Source organism: Struthio camelus, chromosome 9 (genome assembly GCF_040807025.1).
Source record: "Struthio camelus isolate bStrCam1 chromosome 9, bStrCam1.hap1, whole genome shotgun sequence".
Classification (NCBI taxonomy): Eukaryota; Metazoa; Chordata; class Aves; order Struthioniformes; family Struthionidae; genus Struthio; species Struthio camelus.
In genome coordinates, this window is record NC_090950.1 from 12,796,123 (window position 1) to 12,817,189 (window position 21,067).

The window sequence follows — 21,067 nt, forward strand, 5'->3', positions numbered from 1 at the left end:
AGAGGCTAATAGCTGTGATTTGGTGCAATCCCTTAAACTAGACATTTAGTTTGCTTGTTTCTTTGCTGCAGTTCAAGACAACTTAAACAGCTGAACTTAAGCCTTTGTGGAAAAAGGCTAAATACTGCAGTCGCTTCTTCAGCTACAGTCCAAGTAAAAACCTCAGTATCGTCAGAAGCCCTGCCATAGATTTTTAGACAACGCTCAAGACCCTCAGATAGTAACAACTAATCATAAGCAGCTGACCATCATGATTTACTCCTGTAATGCAATACAAGGGAAAAGATACTACAGTGTGCACTACTTCGACAGAAGCACTAAGAAGCCATGTTTGGCTAGGTTATTCAGACACAAAATAGAATTTTGCTCTGATATGTGTGTCACGATAATACTCATGCAAGACAAAAACAGACAACTGCATTGGTTAAACAGCCCTTTGTTCAGTGCTAGAAACTATAAATAAGGACCAACATGGATTCCAAAGAGAAAACTTACTTGTTATTTTTGCAAAGTTTGCCTTTGACTGGTCAAACATATCCGTAATGCCAAGTGCTTTCAGAGGCTCCTTTAAATCCGTTTCTGCTACTGCTGTAAATCTGGTTGGTAAAAAGCAACAAAATAAAAGTCATGCTACTTATGTAGGAAAGCTACTTTAAGTCCTCTTTCTCTTGTATTTGAGGAGATATATATACACCTAATCACAAAAACATGCCCTGAAGGGGAAATGGATATTACTAGTACTTACTTGGGTAAAATAACCTGCACTCTTTTTGCTACCATGGTTGTCATCCAGCTTCCTATTGTTTTTGTGCTGATGTGGGGAATGATAGCAGAGAGCGGCGTTGTGCTTTCCGTAGGCAGAGCAATCAACATGCTTATCATTTCACCGTGGTATGGCAATTCAATTATATTATACCACAGCTCATTTGGGGTACTTGTAGTGCCTAAAAAAGCAAGATAATGAGCCATAATTACTACAGCCTTCAATCTCCATTTTATCTTCAGATACCTACTGCTATAATAAAGTCTGTTATGAAAGCTTTGCCCACATCTTGAAATTGACTGTGAAAAAGACTCAAGATAGACTATTGCCTTCCAGCCAGGGAACCCTTCAAAAGTACCATGGAATCTGTACAGATGTTAGTTTGACAAAAAGCAGGAATGGGAAGTGGGAAGCATCAAATACTAATTTGAATTTTGATATTCATCAGCCCACAATGGTAAACCTGCTACATTAGAAATCACCAGGTTTGTGAATCAGCTGTGACCTCTACTTTAGAACTCAGCCATTGTAGAACTAATTGGAAAGAGAGTCTTGCTTTTTTGCTTTTTGTTTCTCAACGCTCAAATTGAAGAGACCTTATAAGCAAGTACGTTTTCCTCCAAGAGTCATTGGAAAAGCTTCTGTTTCAAGTAGTCCATTACATTTATGCTTTTAAGACTCCTCTGCATCTTGCAGTTTCTAAACTCATTGTTCTCACATTTCACCAAGCTCATGTTTCATCAAGACAGCTCTCAGAAGCTACAGGGTAGAGAAGCAAAAGACAGTAGCACATAGATCCTGCCCTGGAAAAGTTTAAGAATCACCACATGTTGGGTGAAGAAACATCAGCCTGTTGATTCAAGCTTAATCAGAAGCACTATTCTTGGGCTCAGAAATAATCATAGGTAAGGACTAAGTTCAAAACAGAACTGGAATTTGTCTAAGGTAAAGCAAGAGACTTTGGGCTTTTCTTGAAGTTTGGGCAGGTACATTTGACAGAGTGCTGAAACACCTTCACTTCCTTCTTTCTAGGCTCTTACAAAGACGGCTCTAAACCTGTGAAATAACTGTCAGCCTTGGGGCTTTCTGTGTTGCAGATCTGCTTGTTGGGGAGTTTGGGGGCAGGAAGAGAGGGGTGGGATCTGAGAGCTTTTTAAATTGGGCCTTGTCATGTAACAACTTGGTAACCAGTTTAGTGTTATTTTGGCTAGACAAATCAGAAATTCCCCATCACAAGTTCGCAATCAAAGAGCACTGTGCATTATATAAACACTTCTGGTAACATGCTCTTCACTGCATGCAGTAATGAGCACCGAACTACAGCTGCTGCACTTGGGCAGGCTACAATTATAATTAGCTTCCAAACGACTTTAAACTAAAAGCAGTTCATCTTCACCCTCTCTTCTGTGTGAGGTAGGGAGACGTGAGGCAGTTGTTCCTCTTTGGAAAAGAGGAACAACAGAGCTATAGCACGCTGCTTAATAAGGATCACATTAAGAAGCAGTTTTAGTCTTTCAGTTGCAGTGGAGAGCAGCCTGCCTATGCATTTTGGCAGCCTTATCAGATTAGGAGTGAGATAGCAACCCCTCCGTGAGTTAGAGGAAATGGTGAAAACTGTCTGAGCGAACCCTCTCCTCCATGTTCCCTTCGGTTACTGTGGGATTTCTGGCACGCGACTAAGCGGCAAGTGCTTTTTATAGGAACTTAAAGTGAAAAACTTGCTGTTCAAACTGCAGATAGGGTTTCTGAAAAAGTCTTTGGATAGCAATAACATCTTACTGTGCTTCCCCTTTTTGCATCTCAGTGTGCTCATCAACCCAAACTGAAGACTGATGTCGCGATAACAAATTTAATCTAGTTGCCAGGGCCAGGCAACTTGCCTTGACTGAGTTCAGATTGGTAGACAACTAGTAAAGCTACACTTATGAGAGAATGTGTCAAGTTTCCCAGTTTGATTATTTCCTTTTATTTTAAGAGCAGTTCTCAGATTTTGGCCTACAAATAGGAATACTGGTTGCATATGTTAGCTATAGGAACATGACAAAAGAAACCTTCTGACAGTGAAATACTGCTTTCCTAATCCAGTTCTGCCATACACAACTCTTTTCATTACTATTGAGATACCACTAATGGGCTCATTTTTACAATTAACTGATGGGCTTTTAAAGATGCTTAAGGTATTTAAAATATTTTAAAGATTCCTTTTTAGGCATTACAGAAAGGATAAAAGGAGGCCTGCGCTAGGATATCTAAAGATATCCCACCTAAAATAAGCCCTAGTTCAGCAGAATTTCCCTTACACCTTTCTAGCCTCATAGTATTTCTAGCTTTAATTTATACCAACTTAAGAGTTTTTACCAGCATCAGAATAGAAAAACCCAACCAAACACCCCCCTCTGAAAACCCCAAACCCACAAGCTTTAAGGTAAATGTCTTGCTAAAGCTTAAGTTATGAACTTCACTGAAAGTCCATAGATGGATTAAGAAAAGATACTGAAGTAGGGGTTCCCCTCTGCCAAAGATGACAGCTTAAAGTGTTATTTGCTCTAGTCCATATGTGGTTTTGGGACAGAAAAGTTGCAGCTGTTTAACAAACCTAAAGTTTGCTGAGCACTACTGAGTAGTAAAACCAGGCATTTAGAAGCGAGTCAGTGGGCCTTTAACAGCTTTTACTGGATTTACAGAAAGTTATGTTTCTAGGCCTAGTCCTTAGGATGAGAATGACTTTAATACATATGGAAGTGAGTTACTAACAGCACTGCTCTGGTCTTGGAAGGACACAACAGAAGACACTCATAGATCAAAGCTGTAACTTTAATTTGACCAATAAGAGCCCCATAGATCTACAGTACTGAAGCTCTGAAGCACAGGGTCAATCGCATCAAGTTGCTCTGCGATTGTCAAATGGAAGTCAGGCTGAACCAGCAAGTCTCTCACTTGTAACTCAATCTGAACTTGAAGAGCAGCTTCACACCTTGAGAGATACAGCCAGCATCCTAACCCTGTGTTACTCAGGCTCTCCCTCTACTGTTGACTGTTGAAGTTCCATTTCCATATTACACAGTCTTATATAAATGTATCCTTCTTTCCTTTAATTAATAAGGCTATTAATTGGATACCAATCTAATATTTTTTATGTATAGTTATCACCAAATAAAGCCAAGGCCCAGTTTCTGTTGGCAGTTTTCCTCTGTTCTCTTAAAAATATTCATTTTCTACTATCTGGTACTTCAGACATTTTTTAAGACAATAGGATAAAAGTACTTAGTGTTTGCACTTCAGCAACTATTAATTTGCATAGCAACCTCATCCATACACCAGAGGTTTGAAATATTTATAAGACTACAAACTTCTAATATCAGCCACAAAAAAAAAAAAAAAAATCATTAAACAGTGCATACATACTGAACTCCTTTGCTCCAGTTTGGAGAAAAGCAGACACTTTGCAAACCTTTTTGTGTGTTTTAAAATGGAGAAACACTCTTGTGCTTACCACAGCGGAAGATAGATAACTGGGACAGCATGGGAACTTGGTAGGTCTTGCCATCCGCTCCATAAAATGGACGTTTCTTTGTATTTTCAGGTCGAAATCGTGATTTCCATAAGCCCTTGAAATACACAGCATTTACCAGAACCAGTCTGGTCAAACTACCATCAATATCATCAGGAGCTACAACTTGATCGATCATACCTAAAAAAACAATAAGGACAGACTGAGTATTTGCTGTCATAACACCAGCCAACTTATCACAAAGACTATTAAAAAGCAAGCGTTACTTTAGGCTTTTTGCTCTTTGAATGTACCACCTCCTTGTGGGAGAATGCATTTGGGGATAACAGCTTCAGCTGAAGCAGTTTCGCCATTCACATATGCTTATAACATTGCTGTACAAACCTGGTGACATGATAAAGTTTGAAAGCCTCGTTTTGCATATGCCACATCCAACATCATTAGCAGCACACTCCTCACATATGGGAGGCACTGGTTTTAACTCCAAGAGACACCAAATGGTGAGTTTATCTAAACTACGAGTATTTTGTAAGAAAATCTCTTGTTTCAGCATATGTAAGCCTGGCAATTAGATGCCAAAAGTCTTGAACCATGAAGAGTTCTATCAAGGCAGTGCTGATTAGAAGTCTTCCACTAAACATGAACCCCTAATATCGCCACATCTTGCAAGAAGTTAGGGTAACAAGAACAAAGGCAGAACTGCTCTACAGCTTATTAGAGATCAGTTTTATTGAGTCAGGAGTTTTCACATTTTTCTTTTTTGTGCTTTAGAAGGCATAGCTCCAGGAGAACACTGTTTGGATTTCTTGCAGGTTGGCAGAAAGCAAAGAACACTAGAAGCTCCCCTGATCCCAAGGAAAGAAAGAAAAACCCAACCAACCAAAAGAGACCTCCAAAAACCACCAAACAAGCCACTACACACATCCGTCAAGGTAGCCAGGCAAGTATATCTGCCATGGCAGTGCGACTGCAGGGTTCCTGGCCCACTAGCTCTAAAATACCACACCCACGCGCACACACAAGCCAGCTTAAAAACACTTTCCAGCTGCAAGGCAGAGTTTTTTCCTCCCTTCCCATCTTTTATCCAGTATTTTCCAATTGGATTAGAGAGGTCTCAGAGATGCCAGTTAGCAGCCATGCGCAGAAAACATTCATTATAATACTCACCCCTCGTTTCATTTTTTACCCACTGGTTGATGGAATCACATGCTGTATTTGGGTCCTCAAAGTCCACGCTCTTGACGCTGCACTGAAACACCTCTTTGTTCCTTGTAACAAAAGGCACTTCCATTTTAAAGCCACTCTTTGCAAATACTGCATTAGCAATTGTAACAATGTCTTTATTCTTTTTTGAGACTATGAGCCTGTTTATCTTCTTTAACGCTTTACCAACTCCTAGTTGGAAAGAACAGCAAATTTAATTTAGAATAAGATGACAAATGAACAGTTTTTATTCAGCTATTAATGACATGAAAGGTCAGACAATTAAAGTGCTGGGGTAGAAAAAGATCAAAGCAGGTGTTCTGCGGGAGCTTACAGAGCACCCATTTCTCATCTCTCATCTGAGGGAGACGACTGCTCCCAGCAAAAACATTACTTCACTGACATCTGCTCCCTGCCTAGCAGTCTGTGCAGATAGCTACAGACAAGACTGGAGATAAGACCAAGTCTTGCCGTGGTATAGCATTTCATGCTATCTAAGCCCTGGTAACTTGTCTTGTTACAGTTACATAGCTGACAAGTCGAGGCCTCAGCTTTCTCATCCATGGCCAACAGCCCTAAAGAATTATACAGGTGGTCTTGAGCCTCAGCATAAAGCAAAGGTTGTTTTCTCATCATCCTTCCTTTCCATTTACTAGGGAATAAAAGAAGCTGTCAGGATTTCTAGAACAACTTGAAGTCACGTCCTTAAGGCCAGAACATAGTCATTAAGGAAACCAGATCAGCTACAAAGCAGGAGTCAGGCCCTCAACACATGAAGTTGTCTTTAAAAAAAGAAGGAAAGACTGTAAGCATTGGAACCCGTTGCTTTTCAAGGTCTTCAAGATCTGAAAGCAGCCTGTATTAACTTACTAGCCCTTCAACTGCATATGAAGGCAGGCACATGCTAGCATAGAAGAACTGCTATGTTCATCATATCCAGTTCTCCCAGTTGTTACAGCTCGTGAATAAGGGTTTGTCTACCCAGGGAAGACATTGCCAGTCAAGCAATTCAATGTTCAACCATTATGCTGGACAAAATCCTTAGTTAACTGTTTCTACAGCAGTCAGTGGGCTCCTTGTTTCCTAACTGCAATTTAGGCAGAAATAACTCCAGATTATTTCCCCGTGTAGACAAACTCAAAGAGGTAAGAGCTATGAAGAGAATAAAGAAGTTAAGAAAGTTATCCTCTTAGCAGCATATAAGGGAAAGCCTCAGATGGCTTTGCTGTTTATAACATCGTGAATGCTTTAGCAGTACCGCTTGCATGAAGTTCTACATGTTCACTCTCCATTATTACGGGCAAATTCTTCTGGTGAACATACCATAACAGAGGTTCTCAAACTGTATTCTGTGGACCACTGGTGGTCCACGGAGCACTTGCTGGTGGTCCGGGGAGAGCTGGCTGGTCTCATGATGCTGGCTCTCCTCCTTGCTTCCAGCTGCTAAATTGCATTAAAAGACAGCTAAAGATAGATTAAATACTTTCCAACTATTACCTTTCCAAAGAAGCAGTTGCTGTAGTTGCCAAAGGACTGTAAGGCAATTAAGAAGAGCAGAGGAGGTCTGTGCAGAGAGGCAACATCCCATGACAGTCTCTATAGCAAGGTCCTGGCTACTGTCTAAAGAGTTTGAGAACCTCTGTGTCTCACGGCTAAGATCAGGAGACGTTCAGGCCAAATAAAACCACCAGCTGATACAATGCTTCAGAATTTTTGTGAGTACTTATATTTTGACTACTCAAATGCTCTTGAAGTTGGTTGTCCCACGTAGAGATTTCAAGCCACCACATTTAGATTTTCATTAAGCTGACAAGTCATTTAGCTGTGCATTAAACCCAGAACCAAAACAGCAAAGCAAATGAAGACAGAGCAACATGTTATACGATGACACCGCTCAAGAATTAAAAGTGTACTTACCTCTTGGAGGGTTTCCTATGCCAGGAAGGAAGGTGGAATGCTGGCACTAAGATGTTAAGTCTTGCTGGCAAACACTCACAAAAACACTCTGCATGCAAAGTAAAGCAGCAAGAACCTTCAGCCTACAACCTCTAGAGGAGCAGACATTGGCAGAGGAATATAAACCCAGATGCATGCAACGTCAGGAACAGAGATAAGTAAAAATGTCTGTTTCAAGAAGAGGACATTACAAGAACTAGATTCATGGATCCTGACAGCAAAGACAAGAGAACAAAGCTGAAGAGCATCAAAGTGGAAGCGTCGATCACACGGTTAGAGTTTGCACTGTTTAAGCGACAAAGAAATATTCTATTGCCCTATTATAAGAGAAGTCATGAAGGCTGTTTAGTAAAGCCCAAAATGGGATACTACAACCTTTCTGCACAGTGCTGGCACTGGACCTCCATCCACTCTGTTCTGGGAAATCAGTTTGCAAGGATGAGAAGGTAGTTCTAGTTAGGGCCCTGGAGTCATTAACAAAAGCTGCTTATAAGCTAATTCAAGCATATTTAGATGCCCACACTCAAACTGGCAATTAACTTCCAAAAGTGTGACCTTTTCTTGCTTTGGTAAACAAAGCTAACTGGTTTATGATGCAATCTACTACACCTTGAAAACCATCTCAAAGTACATGAAGATTCTGACAAAAGCCACACCCCAAAAATTCCTAGGAATCACTGACCATTTACGCTGTATCTCATCATAGTTGTCAGCTGCTTCTTTGTCTTGCCATCAGCACCCAGCTGCAACACCCCCAATACTGATGCAATCCCATGTGGAGAAACCACAACATTGTCCTGAGGTTTAGTTTTCACTATCTGATTGAAGACCTGGATTCCAACATCAGAGCTCAGTTCCTCCAAAGGATAAAAACTGAACTGGGAACATACAGATGTTAAAGTCCCAAGAATAAAGAGAAGTAGGAAGTGCCAGTTCATGATTTCTGGTCAAAAGTCACCTGTAGGAGAACAAGAGGGAAAAAGTTAAGCCACTTTTCAGAAGTATGACATTTTTCTTTTCAACTTATTATTTAGCTAAGGAACAGACATAGCTTAGAACTATATGAATGGTGGCTAGAACATGTGCTAACAATAGCATTCATACTTGCATTTTACTATTACTAGTATTTCAGGTTGAAAGTTTTCCAGAAGCAATGACAATCACAAAATAGTTAAATATAGACAAGTACAACAGGACAAAGGCCACAAAGTTGGTGGACATTTTTTAAAATCAAGTTCAGTTAGCTTTGTTTCAGAAAAATGGAATCTGGGCTTTCTATTTAAGCCACTCTTTAGGATAAGTTAGTGCTAACATAAGTGTTGTGGTATGCTTCTCTAAGAAAAGGTGATGTACTAGTACAGATTACGGGCATCTTCTGCAATGAGTAGGGGCATGCATACATATGCAAACATACCTTCTGTTGTGGAAGCTTAACACTTGCATAGAATAAAGTTAGCTGCATAATTGGCACTTTTCGTAAGAGACAGAGCAGGAAGACTTTTAGAGATTAGGCTTGGGTTTTAGCCTGCACTTTTTCATACAAGAAGATTCACCAGTTGGCAAACAATTCAGAAGGCAGTTCATATTCAAATATGGCCAGTCTTCATCTGCAAATATCAACACCTAACAAAACTCAGTATCATTATCCCTTTCCACCTGTAGGAACTGAAGCTCAAGCAGCAGGAGCCATTTGTTCAGGACCTCCCAGCAAGCGAGTAGAGAACAGAGCATGAATCCCCTTTTTTTGCTTGCACAAATAAGTCCTTAAAGGAACGGTCATGCAATGATCTATTCCACGAAGTTAGGCAAGACAGCAGCGTACTGTTTCCAAAGCTCTCCCTGCTCATCTTATTGAGAAGTTAAATCACATATTTCAAAACATTTCAGGTGTACATTTCAGGAGTACTGACTTCTCTCTTCAGGCCTGCAAGCAAGCCTGTTCCCCAACTGAGGTACTCCAAGAGAGTACTTAAGCACTAGCTGCCCAAATACACTCATGAGTCAACTGGTTAACCAGTTCACTGGTGACTAAACAGGCTGCAGAAAATATACAACTAATTAAAATGCCATTTGTAGACTACATGCGCAAACTAAGAATAGGTCCCTCCTCCCCTTGAGCCCTCTAATCAGAGCTGCAAACTTGCATGCTGGCTTACAAACTATACCAGAGCTCAGGCCAGCAGAGACTCATTATTCAGCCAGAGAGAATATTTCAATTTACACTTTATTTCAGCAGCCTGCCTCCCACTCATAAGGAAGGGTGTAATGCACCAAGAAGCTCTGCCATTGCACAGCCTACCTACGCTACAAGTCAAACCACGCTGGAGCACTTTATTACCAGAAAACCAGCTGGTGTTTTTATAAATTCGTTTAATCATCTTTTAATAGCATGTACTTTAACTGTGCTAAAAAGACTTGAAAGTAACAAATTCAGCATTTCCATTTTCCTCCAAGGCTCTAACACTTCAAGGGACACCAGTTGCTTATTCAAAGTTTGCTGTTCTAGCACAGAAGAAACCAAATACTGAATATAAAGGAATTAAGCAGCTTTCAGATATCATTCTCCCTCCAGCCCAATGGTGTTAGTCTAGGTGTGACCAGAGGAACTTGTGGGACTGATTTAAGTTATGTAAGCAAAGCCAAAAAGCTCCCCCATAAAGTTGGTTTATAGCCCTCCCACTAATTAATCGTCTTTCTCATCAAGCCACTAATGTCATCCTATCCCCTGAGCCCTTTTAGAACCACCCAAGTACAACTCCTTCCAAAGCAGCCCTATCCCAGCCATCAGCTCCAAGCCTACTCGAAAAACCGAGCTTAATCTGACCAGCTGCATCAATAGAAGTGAAGGGGAAAAACACAAGTTTAATCTGACCATACTAAAGTAGGTTACATGAGTCACACTTTCTAGAAAGTCTTATGATCTGTCCTTGATCTCACACTACTGGATAGAGCAGGAAGCAGGCATGGGAAGGACCAGCAGCTCGACTAGAACAGTGAGCTTGTATTCCCGGTGGTTTTTCAGTAAGGCATATCTTTGGAGTTTTGTTACTAATACATATGAGCCACCCGAAATCAAGTTTTTACCCTCAAGAGGGAAGACTTCCTCCTTCTACCAAACAGCAGCTATACACAGACGATCATGTTTCCTTGTAGAAAGTAAATATGGCTTGCCACTCAAAGATAAGCTAGGTTTTCATTTTAAGCAGGCATACGCATGTGTGTGTGCATGCACAGGTGTTTAAGGGAGTATTAGTGTAGTGACCATCTCTTCTTCCTACTGGGAGGAAACAAAACTAATACTTAATGCCAGTGGTAATCTGACTTTAACCACTACCTAGTACGTTAGCAAAAAACATTACAGATTCTTAGGTAGGCCTACTTATAAACAAGTGAAAAGTTAGTGGTGCCATACAGCCTATCGCATGCAACTACTACGACCAGCAACAGTCCCAGGCCACACCACCGCACAGACCGTGCCATTCAAGCTGCTATTTGACCATTCTGCTTTTGACTGTGGAAGTTCCACCTGACCCAGCCTGCAAACCAGAAGGGATTCAGATATTTTGAGTGCATCTACCCTTAGCACGCTAATCAAAGTCAGACATTTCTCCCTTCTTTGTCTTTATGCTACCACAATACCCTGCAAGTCAAGTTTTCTACATGAGTGGTGACAAGCCCCTTCCAGACCCCAAAGAGGTGCCAGCTACAAACAGCCTTGCATTTTCCCAGTGAGACGACTGAAGCCTTGTCAAAATGCAGTCACTGACTCTGCTCCACAGCCAGGGCTGTAGGATTTTTTTTTTGCTTTTGTTTCAGTGAAAGAGCCTGTGACCTCCTGTACCTGGTTTCCCCAGGAAACTGCATGCTTGTCTACCCTCTCTCTCCTGCCATGCCACTAGAAAGGCTTGTTCTCTATTTCAGAGCATAATCTCTGAACAGCTACCTACTAAATAAGTGAAACAAAATGCTGCAGCACTCTGAGTACAGGAAAGAGTAAAACTTATTTTTAATGTTAGTTAAAGCATTCACTTCTTGGCCCTGTTATACCCATTGTGCAGTATAACCAGCTAACTGAGGAGCTAATTTTATCTTTGAGCAGAAGTGGCATTCATATGTTATTAATGTTTCTGGCATGGATTTCAGCATATTCAACTTTTAGGCAGTTCAATAACAAGAAGTATATTTGCATATCCTGAAAGAAACTGCTTAAGTACAGTGCAAGGAGAAAAAAAATTTAAAAAGATGGAGAGTGTGTAGGATGGAAAACACAGTTGACCTGCTACACAGAATACCAACAGGCTTTCATAACTTTGAAGTTAAAAACCTCAGTGATAGTTAAGTCTTGATCTAATGCTCTAAAAAGACAAAAATACAAGCTAGGTATTTCTTTGTCTACGACCCTGTTTTTTTTTATTTTTTTAAACACACAATGTTAATGAGTAAGTGTAAGGTGTATAAACAAATCCACCTACATGACTGTGGGTTTTTGCAAGGTGCTGGACTAAAGGAAAATTATCTCTACAAAGTATCCTATCCACTTTTTAGGTTGAGAACTTACAGGAAGGACAACACCACACAATTCAGCCTTGCATATATAAAGTATTTCTTTGGGTCAGTATTAGTATTTCCATTGACTACTTAGGAAAAAAAAGAGGAATTAATTTCTCATGCAGATCCAATACTTAACCCTAACGCTAAAGCTTCTAAACAAGACAAGCAAGCATCGTGCATCAAGCTGCATGGGATGTACCTTGACCACAGAGAGCGTACCCAGAACACGATTACTCCATCCGTCTCACTGAGCGGCACCATACTGAGTCCTATACACCATCCTAAATTAGTAGTTACAGCCCATACCTAACTAAAGCCTAGTTTAAGATGCTATACATTTTTAGACAATTAGTCCAGTCAGGTACACAGCTTTCTTAGCAAGGAAGGAGAAGAACACTGCAGTGTGTCACACCTGCACCAGCCTACAGGCTTTGTATTATTTCATGAGAGAGAAAATGTCTTCAAGCTACTCATCTCTAGATGACCTCAGTCCCTGCTGGCATTGCAATCTGCTAACCCTCACGCGTACTAGACAGAGCACTCAGCTCCCACTAGGCGCAGCTATTTAGCTAGAGCACCAGGACCTACGTTCTGAGTGCAAGCATGTTCAGAAGCGGCTTCTTCCAGTGCACACCAGACAAGATAAGCCAGAGCTGTAAAATATTTAGTCTTCTTCCCACATAGCATATATTTTTTGATTTTGGCTGAAGTTATTATGTAAGTATTTAAGTCAACAAAAAAGGATACAAGGTTTTCAGCAGGGATTTACTAACTTTGGTACAGAGGCAAAGGCACATTAATACTGACAGTTTGATCTGGGTATAGGGAGACATTTGGTGGAGCTGGTAGAAGTTATGTCTTCAGCCCCAGGCATGAAAAGCTATTTGAAAGTGGGGAGTCTCCCACAGCAAAGAATTAGCTTATGAAGGACTCAGTCTTCAGAGAGCTGTTCCACTCTTTCTCAAGGGGAGGAAGAGGGGAAATTAGTTTGGTTCAAGGTCAGAGGCAAGAGACTGAGCTGGAAGAAACACCCACATTTAAAACACAGGTCATGAGCTGGAGGAAAGATATCCTGGATAGTCAATTCAGAGTAAAAACATTAAGCGGATGGAAAAGAAATAGTACACTGTACATACATTTCTAAGTCTCTGTATCTACTGCACTAAGTACAACAGTATTTCAGAATCCCATGAGAAGTCTTCAAGTGTTGCTGCTCAGGTGATGCTTCAAAATAAGCTGCAAGCCCCAAGGCTCATTCCATCCTGCAACTGAAAGATTCTGCCAGTTATCTGAAGACAGATCAGGCATAAGTAGACTTAGACACTGGACTTCATTTCTCTGAATAGCTGTAACCAAAATAGCAGCAACTGAAGCTAAGCATCGAGTAAAATCAAAAAGCAGTCTTGAAACATTGTAGGTCTTGGCCATATTAAGCCCCAAAAAGCTTAGAGCTCATGAGCCCAGCTGGCATGCACTGGGCAGCCTGGGTGTCCAGAGAAACTCAGCCTGGGTCAAGCTACCAGGGACTTCTCAGAGTCTGAGACAGTGACGTTTTCCTGTCAGTGCCATCTGTGCTAGTAATTTAGAAGTCCTATTTCAACTGACACGTGAGCTCAAAGGAAGTTATTTCACTTCAGGCATTTAACTAACTCTTTCCAGCAGGACTGAATAAATACTCAAACTTGTTAACAGTTGTTCAAGCAGTTGGCTGAGCGTACAATTGTTTCTCCAAAGCAATGAATGAGCCTACTCTGGTTGCAATAGGAAGGTCACATGCTGGGTCTTGTTTTTCAGACGATGCACACTTGGCAGCACATTAAGAAACTTGAGCCTGTTGGTAAGCTTTTCCTCTCCCCCTCACAGGTGTTTGCAACATCTCTTCTGTCTAAGCCTCTTATATCCCAACGCCTTCAACCTCAGTCTCTTCTCCTGTGATGCCTCTTGGTCTCTGCTACTTCTAAAGATGCTTTTGGACTTGGAGCACCAGGACCTACATTCTGAGTGCAAGTGTGTTCAGAAGTGGCTTCTTCCAGTGCATACCAGACAAGATAAGCCAGAGCTGTAAAATATTTAGTCTTCTTCCAGCTTTTCTGGTACATCCTCAATGCTGGCTCTTTCCTTTTGTTTAACAACTCCTTTCAGTGTTACCTGCTTTAAAGAAGCAAAGGAAACAGATTCCCCCACATATATGCACAAATAAAAATACACACGCTAGATTTTAATGCGACCTGACATGTTTATATAACACAAGAGATTCTTTTCATTAAACCTGGAAGGTTTACTACATCTGTACTTACAAAGACAGGATGATTGCTGGCTTTCAGACATTTTTAAACAGTTCAGTATTCATATTGCTTATTGAAAAGGAGTAACTGCCAATGACATGAGAAATATCCTGTACACAGAGTTACGCTAGAATTTTAAAGCACTTAGTATGTTAAAGATAACGGTCCAACTTCAGGCACTACAGTCAACTTTGCAAGTAAGTGCAAAGAGCACAGTCTTGGTTCTAAGGCTCTTCTCTAGCCACCTTAATCCTTTCTCTGCTATTTCTAACTCTCAGTTCATTATTCCATTTGTGTTTGTTTCAAGATGGACTGTCTCCATCTGGAAAGCCTCCCTTTCAGCTTTGTCCAACCAACTTCCCCTGCCAAGGGGGAATTTCCCTGTAGAGCTCTGACTTGTAAAACTGGCTGGCCCCAGACAGTAACCATCTCTTTGTCCAAGCAGAGTTCCCACATGAACTGAAAGTTAGAGTTTAATAGTTCTTTATGAAGAGCCCTGGCCACCACTTCTTGGGAGTTTCAGTTTAGCATGAAGAACAGACAGACAGACAAGCTCCACTTGAGACTTTGTGTAGCTTCATAGCGTTTCCGATTTATAAGCCAGACTGTTTTTCCCCCACAGGTATCTTTCTTTTACAGTGTTTACATTGTGGCAGTTTACTGCTCTACATGAAATGTGGTATCCATAATATTAGAGACAGCTTTCAATTTCACCAGTTGAGCTGTAGCCATATTACAGCTACATAAGCACTATTAAGAATTTAAAGAACGTATTAAGATATACATATATGAGAGGCAGAAGAAAAACAAATGATACATAAATTCCTAATTAAAAACAGCCAACTTTAGTTCTGCTTCATGAAGTAAATATACAGTTTGCCGATACTACAAAGCAGGGGGCTTACAAAGATCATTCTGGGAATGTACAGTTCTATCGCCATTTCCAAATTGTATCCATACTCTCTCATTTGGGAGGCTCAGCAACTACTGAGAATGTTTCTATGCATTATTTACTTCTGTATTGAAAGCAGAATTTCCTCAAACTTCAAGAGCTATTGTCAAGTCTTACAGTATCAGGAAGATTAAAGAGAATCATGATTTTAATTTACTAGTGTCCCTTTAATAATGGGGCTTTGTTGATCCCCAGTTATTTATGTCACATGGTTATTTTACCATAATGAAGCAGCAGCATGGAACAGTCAGCCCATCATGACTAACGCTGCAGAACCAGTTTTCCAAAAAAGATGCAGCACAGCAGCGTTTCACAACAGGGGAGTGAGGCTATACTCTAGTATTCTTGACTTACCCCAGTGGAATAAAAGATAGTTCAAAGATTAAAGCACTCGCCTAAGACTTCCCAGCAGCTTCATAACCCAGCTTCCTGCAGGAGATTTTTATAGAAGAAAAAGCCTAATGGAACCTGAGTTCCCACATTTACTATACATTAGTAATGCTCCCTATGCAAGTACAAGTTCATTAAGAACCAAAGGCAAACCTACAGGATTGTAAGCTCCCATTAGTAAGATACAGGATATTTAGCTCTTTGCTAATGGGCTACATAAGTACCGATTTATAAAGTCGCTCCACAAGCTGCAGAACTAATAAGGGCTGTTTACTTACCAACTCAAGTCCTTCACCACCACTTTCACCTTATCCCCTATTTCTGCTACAGTATTTACCTTCCTTTCTTCCTTGAAGGAAAGGAGAGGAAGCCAGTAGCCTTTTTTATTTTCCTTTGTTACAAAACCGCTGTGACATCTGGACTCTCAGACCTCTACGCCCTGATAGAAACTTGAAACCTGCTTCTTCTGTCCTCAGATAAGTGTTAATCTGGTGGCCAAGCACATGGTGCTCCATTTCCTACACATACCAGGCTGAGAGAGCAGAAAGAGTCTTGTGGAGAAAAGCTCCATGAGGAGTAGCAGCTTGGGTCTATGTGAAGATCTATACTTGGAGCTGATTGGATATTGAGCACACCTCGTAGTGCACATCCTTCTTCCTCTCCCTTCCCATATTAGGGAGTTTAAAATATTAATACTTAACCCAGAGGACTGTCAGGCCAAGAACAAAGAAATCTTTATTAAAAATAGTGAGAGTTAAGGGCACAGAATCAAATCTTCAAACTGAAGGCGAAAGTTTCAGGGGAGCTTTGACAAGGCAGGCAAGCTGTTACACAGCAGAAAATAGACAGTTCTTTCTCTTCAGATTCTACAACTTCTAGGATTAGTTTACCCGTTGAAAGAAGGGTTTATGTTTGCTACTAAACACCCCCCTACCCAGCCTAGTTCCTATCATTCCACAACCTAGGTTTCAGCCTGGATTTGCAGCATAAACTGAAGACTGGGTTTTCTACGCAACAATAACAATTCTATATTCTTGAGAAATTGAGAGATGGAAGGACATCTCAGTTGGCATGTTAATAACTTTGTACCCAGCTTTTCCTACAAAAGGGAAGTCTACGGTTATAACAATGTTAGTAGTTTTATACAGCTACACAGCTGTACTGTATTTTGTTATACTTTTATTTCACCATAAAAGTAAATTGGAACAACTCTAGTACTTCTATTACTCATAAAAACTTTTATTTTTATACAAACTCATTGATATCCAAGGCTTGAAACTTAACATCTTAACTAGGGAATGTTACCATGAGACTTCCTTCTGACAGCAAGGACTGAGATAGATCAGGAATGCTATTCCGACCATTTACTTTGTGGCTGGAGATCTGCCAGAATGATAGGCGACTTCCCTTTGTATTTTTAAAAGTCATACTGTATTTTTGCCATGAAGAACTTTCTATTCACAAGTGAATTTTAGAGCCTCCTGTCCCAAACTAAAATACCAGATCAAGAATATAAGTTCTTAAATGTAACTTAACCAAGAATTAAAGTATTTAAGATTAAAGATGAAAACAGACCACTTTCCTGAATACAGCATAGCTTCACTGACAGACCCAAGTTCACAGAAGCTTCAGACACTAAGCTAGTTGCAGTGAGCATTTCTCAAACATATCAGAAGTTAAAGGTATCTGAGTTTATCCACAAAGAGGATATGGATATTAACTTTTTTCTTTATAGTATACAGACATTTTGTTATATTCATCCTTATCCCTTCCCCAGCTTTAAAAACAGGACCAGCCAGCCACTAAAGCATCAGAAACCACATATGCTGACCAGTGAGGATGCAGGAATGAGGCACTGTTCTGGGACCCTAACTTATACTCAAACAGGCATCTCTGTCATCTGCAAGAACATTCTCATTAACCAGCTAAAGAGCATTAACAGCTATTAAAAAAGAAGAAAAAAGACACACTGTATTTAAGACAACACATTCTTCATTAATCTGACCTCATTAATCCCACTTGCCTTAGCACAGGTTTCTGGAAAGGCAAGCCCTGAATTTCCATAGGAAAAACAACAAGGAGAACGGAACATGAGCAATGCACAAAGTCCCAGGAGAACAGATCACGAACTGGTGTATTAAACCATCCTATTTCAGTTCAAATTGAGAGTTCACAGGCTGGGCTGTGAACTGCACTGGCTGAGAAGCCTCCACACCCCATCACTATTTCTATAATGCAGATGACAAACCTCAGCAGAGGAAGTAGGCAATTAGCTGGGACAAGCAGCCTCTCAAGCTGAGCTGCCAGAGCAGCTGGAGATCTCAAGCCTGTTTCACTGCTGAGAAAGCAGCATGAACTACTCCCTCAGTAAGATGGGGACACACAACAAGATGAAGACACACAGCTAAAAGGTAAATTCACCAACTTCTACATAAGATTTCCCAGATACCTTCTTAGCTCATATTCTTAAACAAACAGAATGGACAAGGAAATACTAGAGGTGCATCCAGTCCTCCTCTTGCTTTTGTGCCTGTAACTTGTCAGTGCTAATGCAAGAGTTTGTCCCTCTCCTATTGAGGAGAAAACAAAAAACCCTCCACAAAAACACCCCAAACTATTCCTTTCCTTTCCCCCCTCCCCCCAAAAAACCACACACAATCTTAGGCCAGCAGAAACCTGCAATTCTGACCAGGCAACATAGCTGCCACAGAAGCAGAGAGGATCATGAGTAAATACTGCCACATGCTCTTCTGCAAGAATAGGTGTTTAAGGTTCAAGCTATTCAACAACAAAATCACTCAAGCACTTGGTCAAAACTCCCTAGCTGAAGAACAATTCTATCATCTGCACATCAACTGAAATAAGAGAGAAGAGATTAAGACGCGTCAAACACTTCTCAGTATTGCTCCCGCAGACCCTAGCATAATCTACAGCTTTAGCTTGCAAACGGTCTGTTGAGGACAGACATTTCTCACTAACAAATGCAATAGCTTTTACCTGCTCTCTGGGGCTGCTACACACACAGTATTGAGCAGGAATCTTCAGTTCAGGACTTGCAGGCCATCTCTCTTGTGATGCCCTCTGCAGTTGCTCTCATGGTCACCAGAAATTAAGAAATAAAACCTCAGGCTGCTGCAGCCCAGGAAGAAGAGAGCAGGAGGCTACCTGCAGCATCACATTGCTGCCTATGGTCAGCAAGGCTGAGATTTCTACTTCAGGGGGAGATTAATTCACAAGATGAATACACTTCCACACTTTAAAATGGCTTGGTGGCATATTTAACAGACACCAGCACATGTTACCTCATAATTTCAGCTGCAAATATAAGCAAAATATCTTTCTGGCTATTAAAAGGTGGACACTGAACCATGCACGGACAATTAAGATACAATAATTGCCAGGAATTGTGCGTTTCACAGACACTGCACTCAAGAAGAGGTGTTAAAGAATAAAGAGCAGTTCAGTTAGCATTTAAGTGTATATCAAGGCCATCATAAGCAACTTGATAAACTATAGCACAAACTAGTATTGCCACTAAAATTGTCCCATCCTCCTCCTGTCCATGGTCACTGGCTCCTATTTTCAGCAATGACCTTCTCCCTGCACTGGCAGAAATATTTGTGTAGTTGAGCAGTGAACCAGATCAGTACTAAAGAGACAGGAAAAAGCAGAGCACAGGACAACTTCTCAGCACCGTGCCAGCCCAAGCACCTGCGTAGCTACAACTGCGGAACGTGGTCACCTTTGCTTTTGTCCCTTTCTGGTCTCTTCCTAGCCTATCATTTTAACTCCCAGCAGAGGGGACACACTTGAACATGTACACAGTTGAACATATCAAGCTTCCCTCACACATTCACAGATGGAAGAGTGAGTTGTTTTAGAAAAGCATTTTTTAAAAACCATTCACTCATTTGTAATGTTAATCTTGAAGTTTATATGTAGGAGGTTGGCTCTTCCATACCAGTTGCCCTCCAAAGCTAAAAAGAGGAGGCAATTCGACACATCACTTGAACTCTGCTTATTCAAAGCTGCCTTATGCTCAATATACGCACACTGAATTACATGCTACTAACAGACTGATACTTTGACAGTGACTGCTGCAGCATGGCTTACAAATTATATTTTACAGGTGACTGGAAGGATGCCCAGAGGCATACAAAGATGACAGCATCCAGTAACACTTTCACGGATTAGTGATGATTAATCCATCCTTTCCTTGTCTTCCTGTCTGTAAAACCTTTGACCCTAAAGAATAGTAGAATCCAGTTAACAGACCAACTAACTGGAAGTGTTTTGATGATTAGGCTGGATTTTCCTTTAACTAGTATTATAAGAGCATGCCTCTCATGCATGCTTATGATTAAGCAATCCAAACTGTCTAGACAATCCTAACTTAAGATTCCAAGAAGAAAAAAGTCTTCCACAATGTCTCAGCTTTTTCAATCACGAATACTGCAACTGCTTAGCAAGAATTAAACAGCTACCGGCTGCCTGAGCCAGGTAGATACTGACCCAGCCACCTCCAACACAACACAAACCTAGCCACAGCTCCCTCTAACCTGTTCCCTTACTGCAACGGGATGCCATTCCTATACCCTATTGCTAGAGATTGGAAGGGAGATATAAGGTTCTTATTTTTATATGCACACACACTTAAATCTAGTCTAAAAATTGCCCATTGCAACTTAGTGCCTTCACTGTTTGACATTTTTCCACCTAACAACAAGCTTGATAGGATGCTCTAGGACTGAATTCACTTACACTGTGCAATTTAAAGAACTGTGCGAAAAGTCTCTCCATGCCACTAAGACGTGCTGTTCTCCCTGTTGTCAATGACAACATCAAGTAGGAGCCTCAACACTTCTGTATACACCTTTGAAAGAAATTTACTGCAGATTTCTGCTGTTTTCTTTTTGTACTAACACGAGTTTATTTCGTCTCCCACATGAGGTACATTGATCTATATGTAGGCAGTTCTCTATAGTGATGGGTCATATCATCATTATCCTAAGCAAAGAGAAGGGTTTTTTTTTTCAAATAACATCCAGATACCTAGGCAGCAGATGCAAGGGTAAAGTCTAGATAAGCAGCTTCCCAGCATCTTAAGAGTACTGTCAAAGTTCACTGACAGATCACTTGACACAGGACTCATCCACAATTTCTTTTAAACTGCCAACTAGCACCCATTACACAAAGTTCATTTCTGCACCAAACAGCTGCTCCGCTCACAGGTTTGTTTATCAGGTGCCACAAAAACGCTGCAATTCCAAGCTCGCACATCTTGTACGCAGTCAAGCTCACGTACGTAACCCTTTGTACTTGCGGTGGTCTTCACCTCACACGGTTTACACGCTCATCCGACCGCTCAGCGAGCGCACAGCGGCTTTTGGGGACTGCTACCCTACCTCTGCAGATGCTCCCGTTCTCCCAGCTCCCCGGCAGCACCGCTGTTCACA

The 21,067-nt window shown here is 40.9% G+C and overlaps 1 protein-coding gene across 7 annotated transcripts in view; it reads right to left on the reverse strand.

Annotated features, from left to right (window-relative positions):
- SERPINE2 (serpin family E member 2) overlaps positions 1 to 21,067 on the reverse strand; it is a 56,271-nt gene that overhangs the window by 2,812 nt on the left and 32,392 nt on the right. For 3 of the 7 annotated variants that reach the window (XM_068954988.1, XM_068954986.1, XM_068954987.1), the window contains 6 exons: positions 8,116 to 8,391; positions 6,801 to 6,920; positions 5,442 to 5,669; positions 4,257 to 4,454; positions 746 to 944; positions 496 to 596 (listed from right to left, as the gene is read on the reverse strand). In XM_068954988.1, coding sequence (XP_068811089.1) covers positions 496 to 596; positions 746 to 944; positions 4,257 to 4,454; positions 5,442 to 5,669; positions 6,801 to 6,920; positions 8,116 to 8,371 — 1,102 coding nt within the window. In that variant the 5' untranslated portion in view covers positions 8,372 to 8,391. The remainder of the gene's footprint in view (positions 1 to 495; positions 597 to 745; positions 945 to 4,256; positions 4,455 to 5,441; positions 5,670 to 6,800; positions 6,921 to 8,115; positions 8,392 to 21,067) is intronic. The other 4 variants (XM_068954989.1, XM_068954990.1, XM_068954991.1 and 1 more) reach the window with 2 other exon arrangements.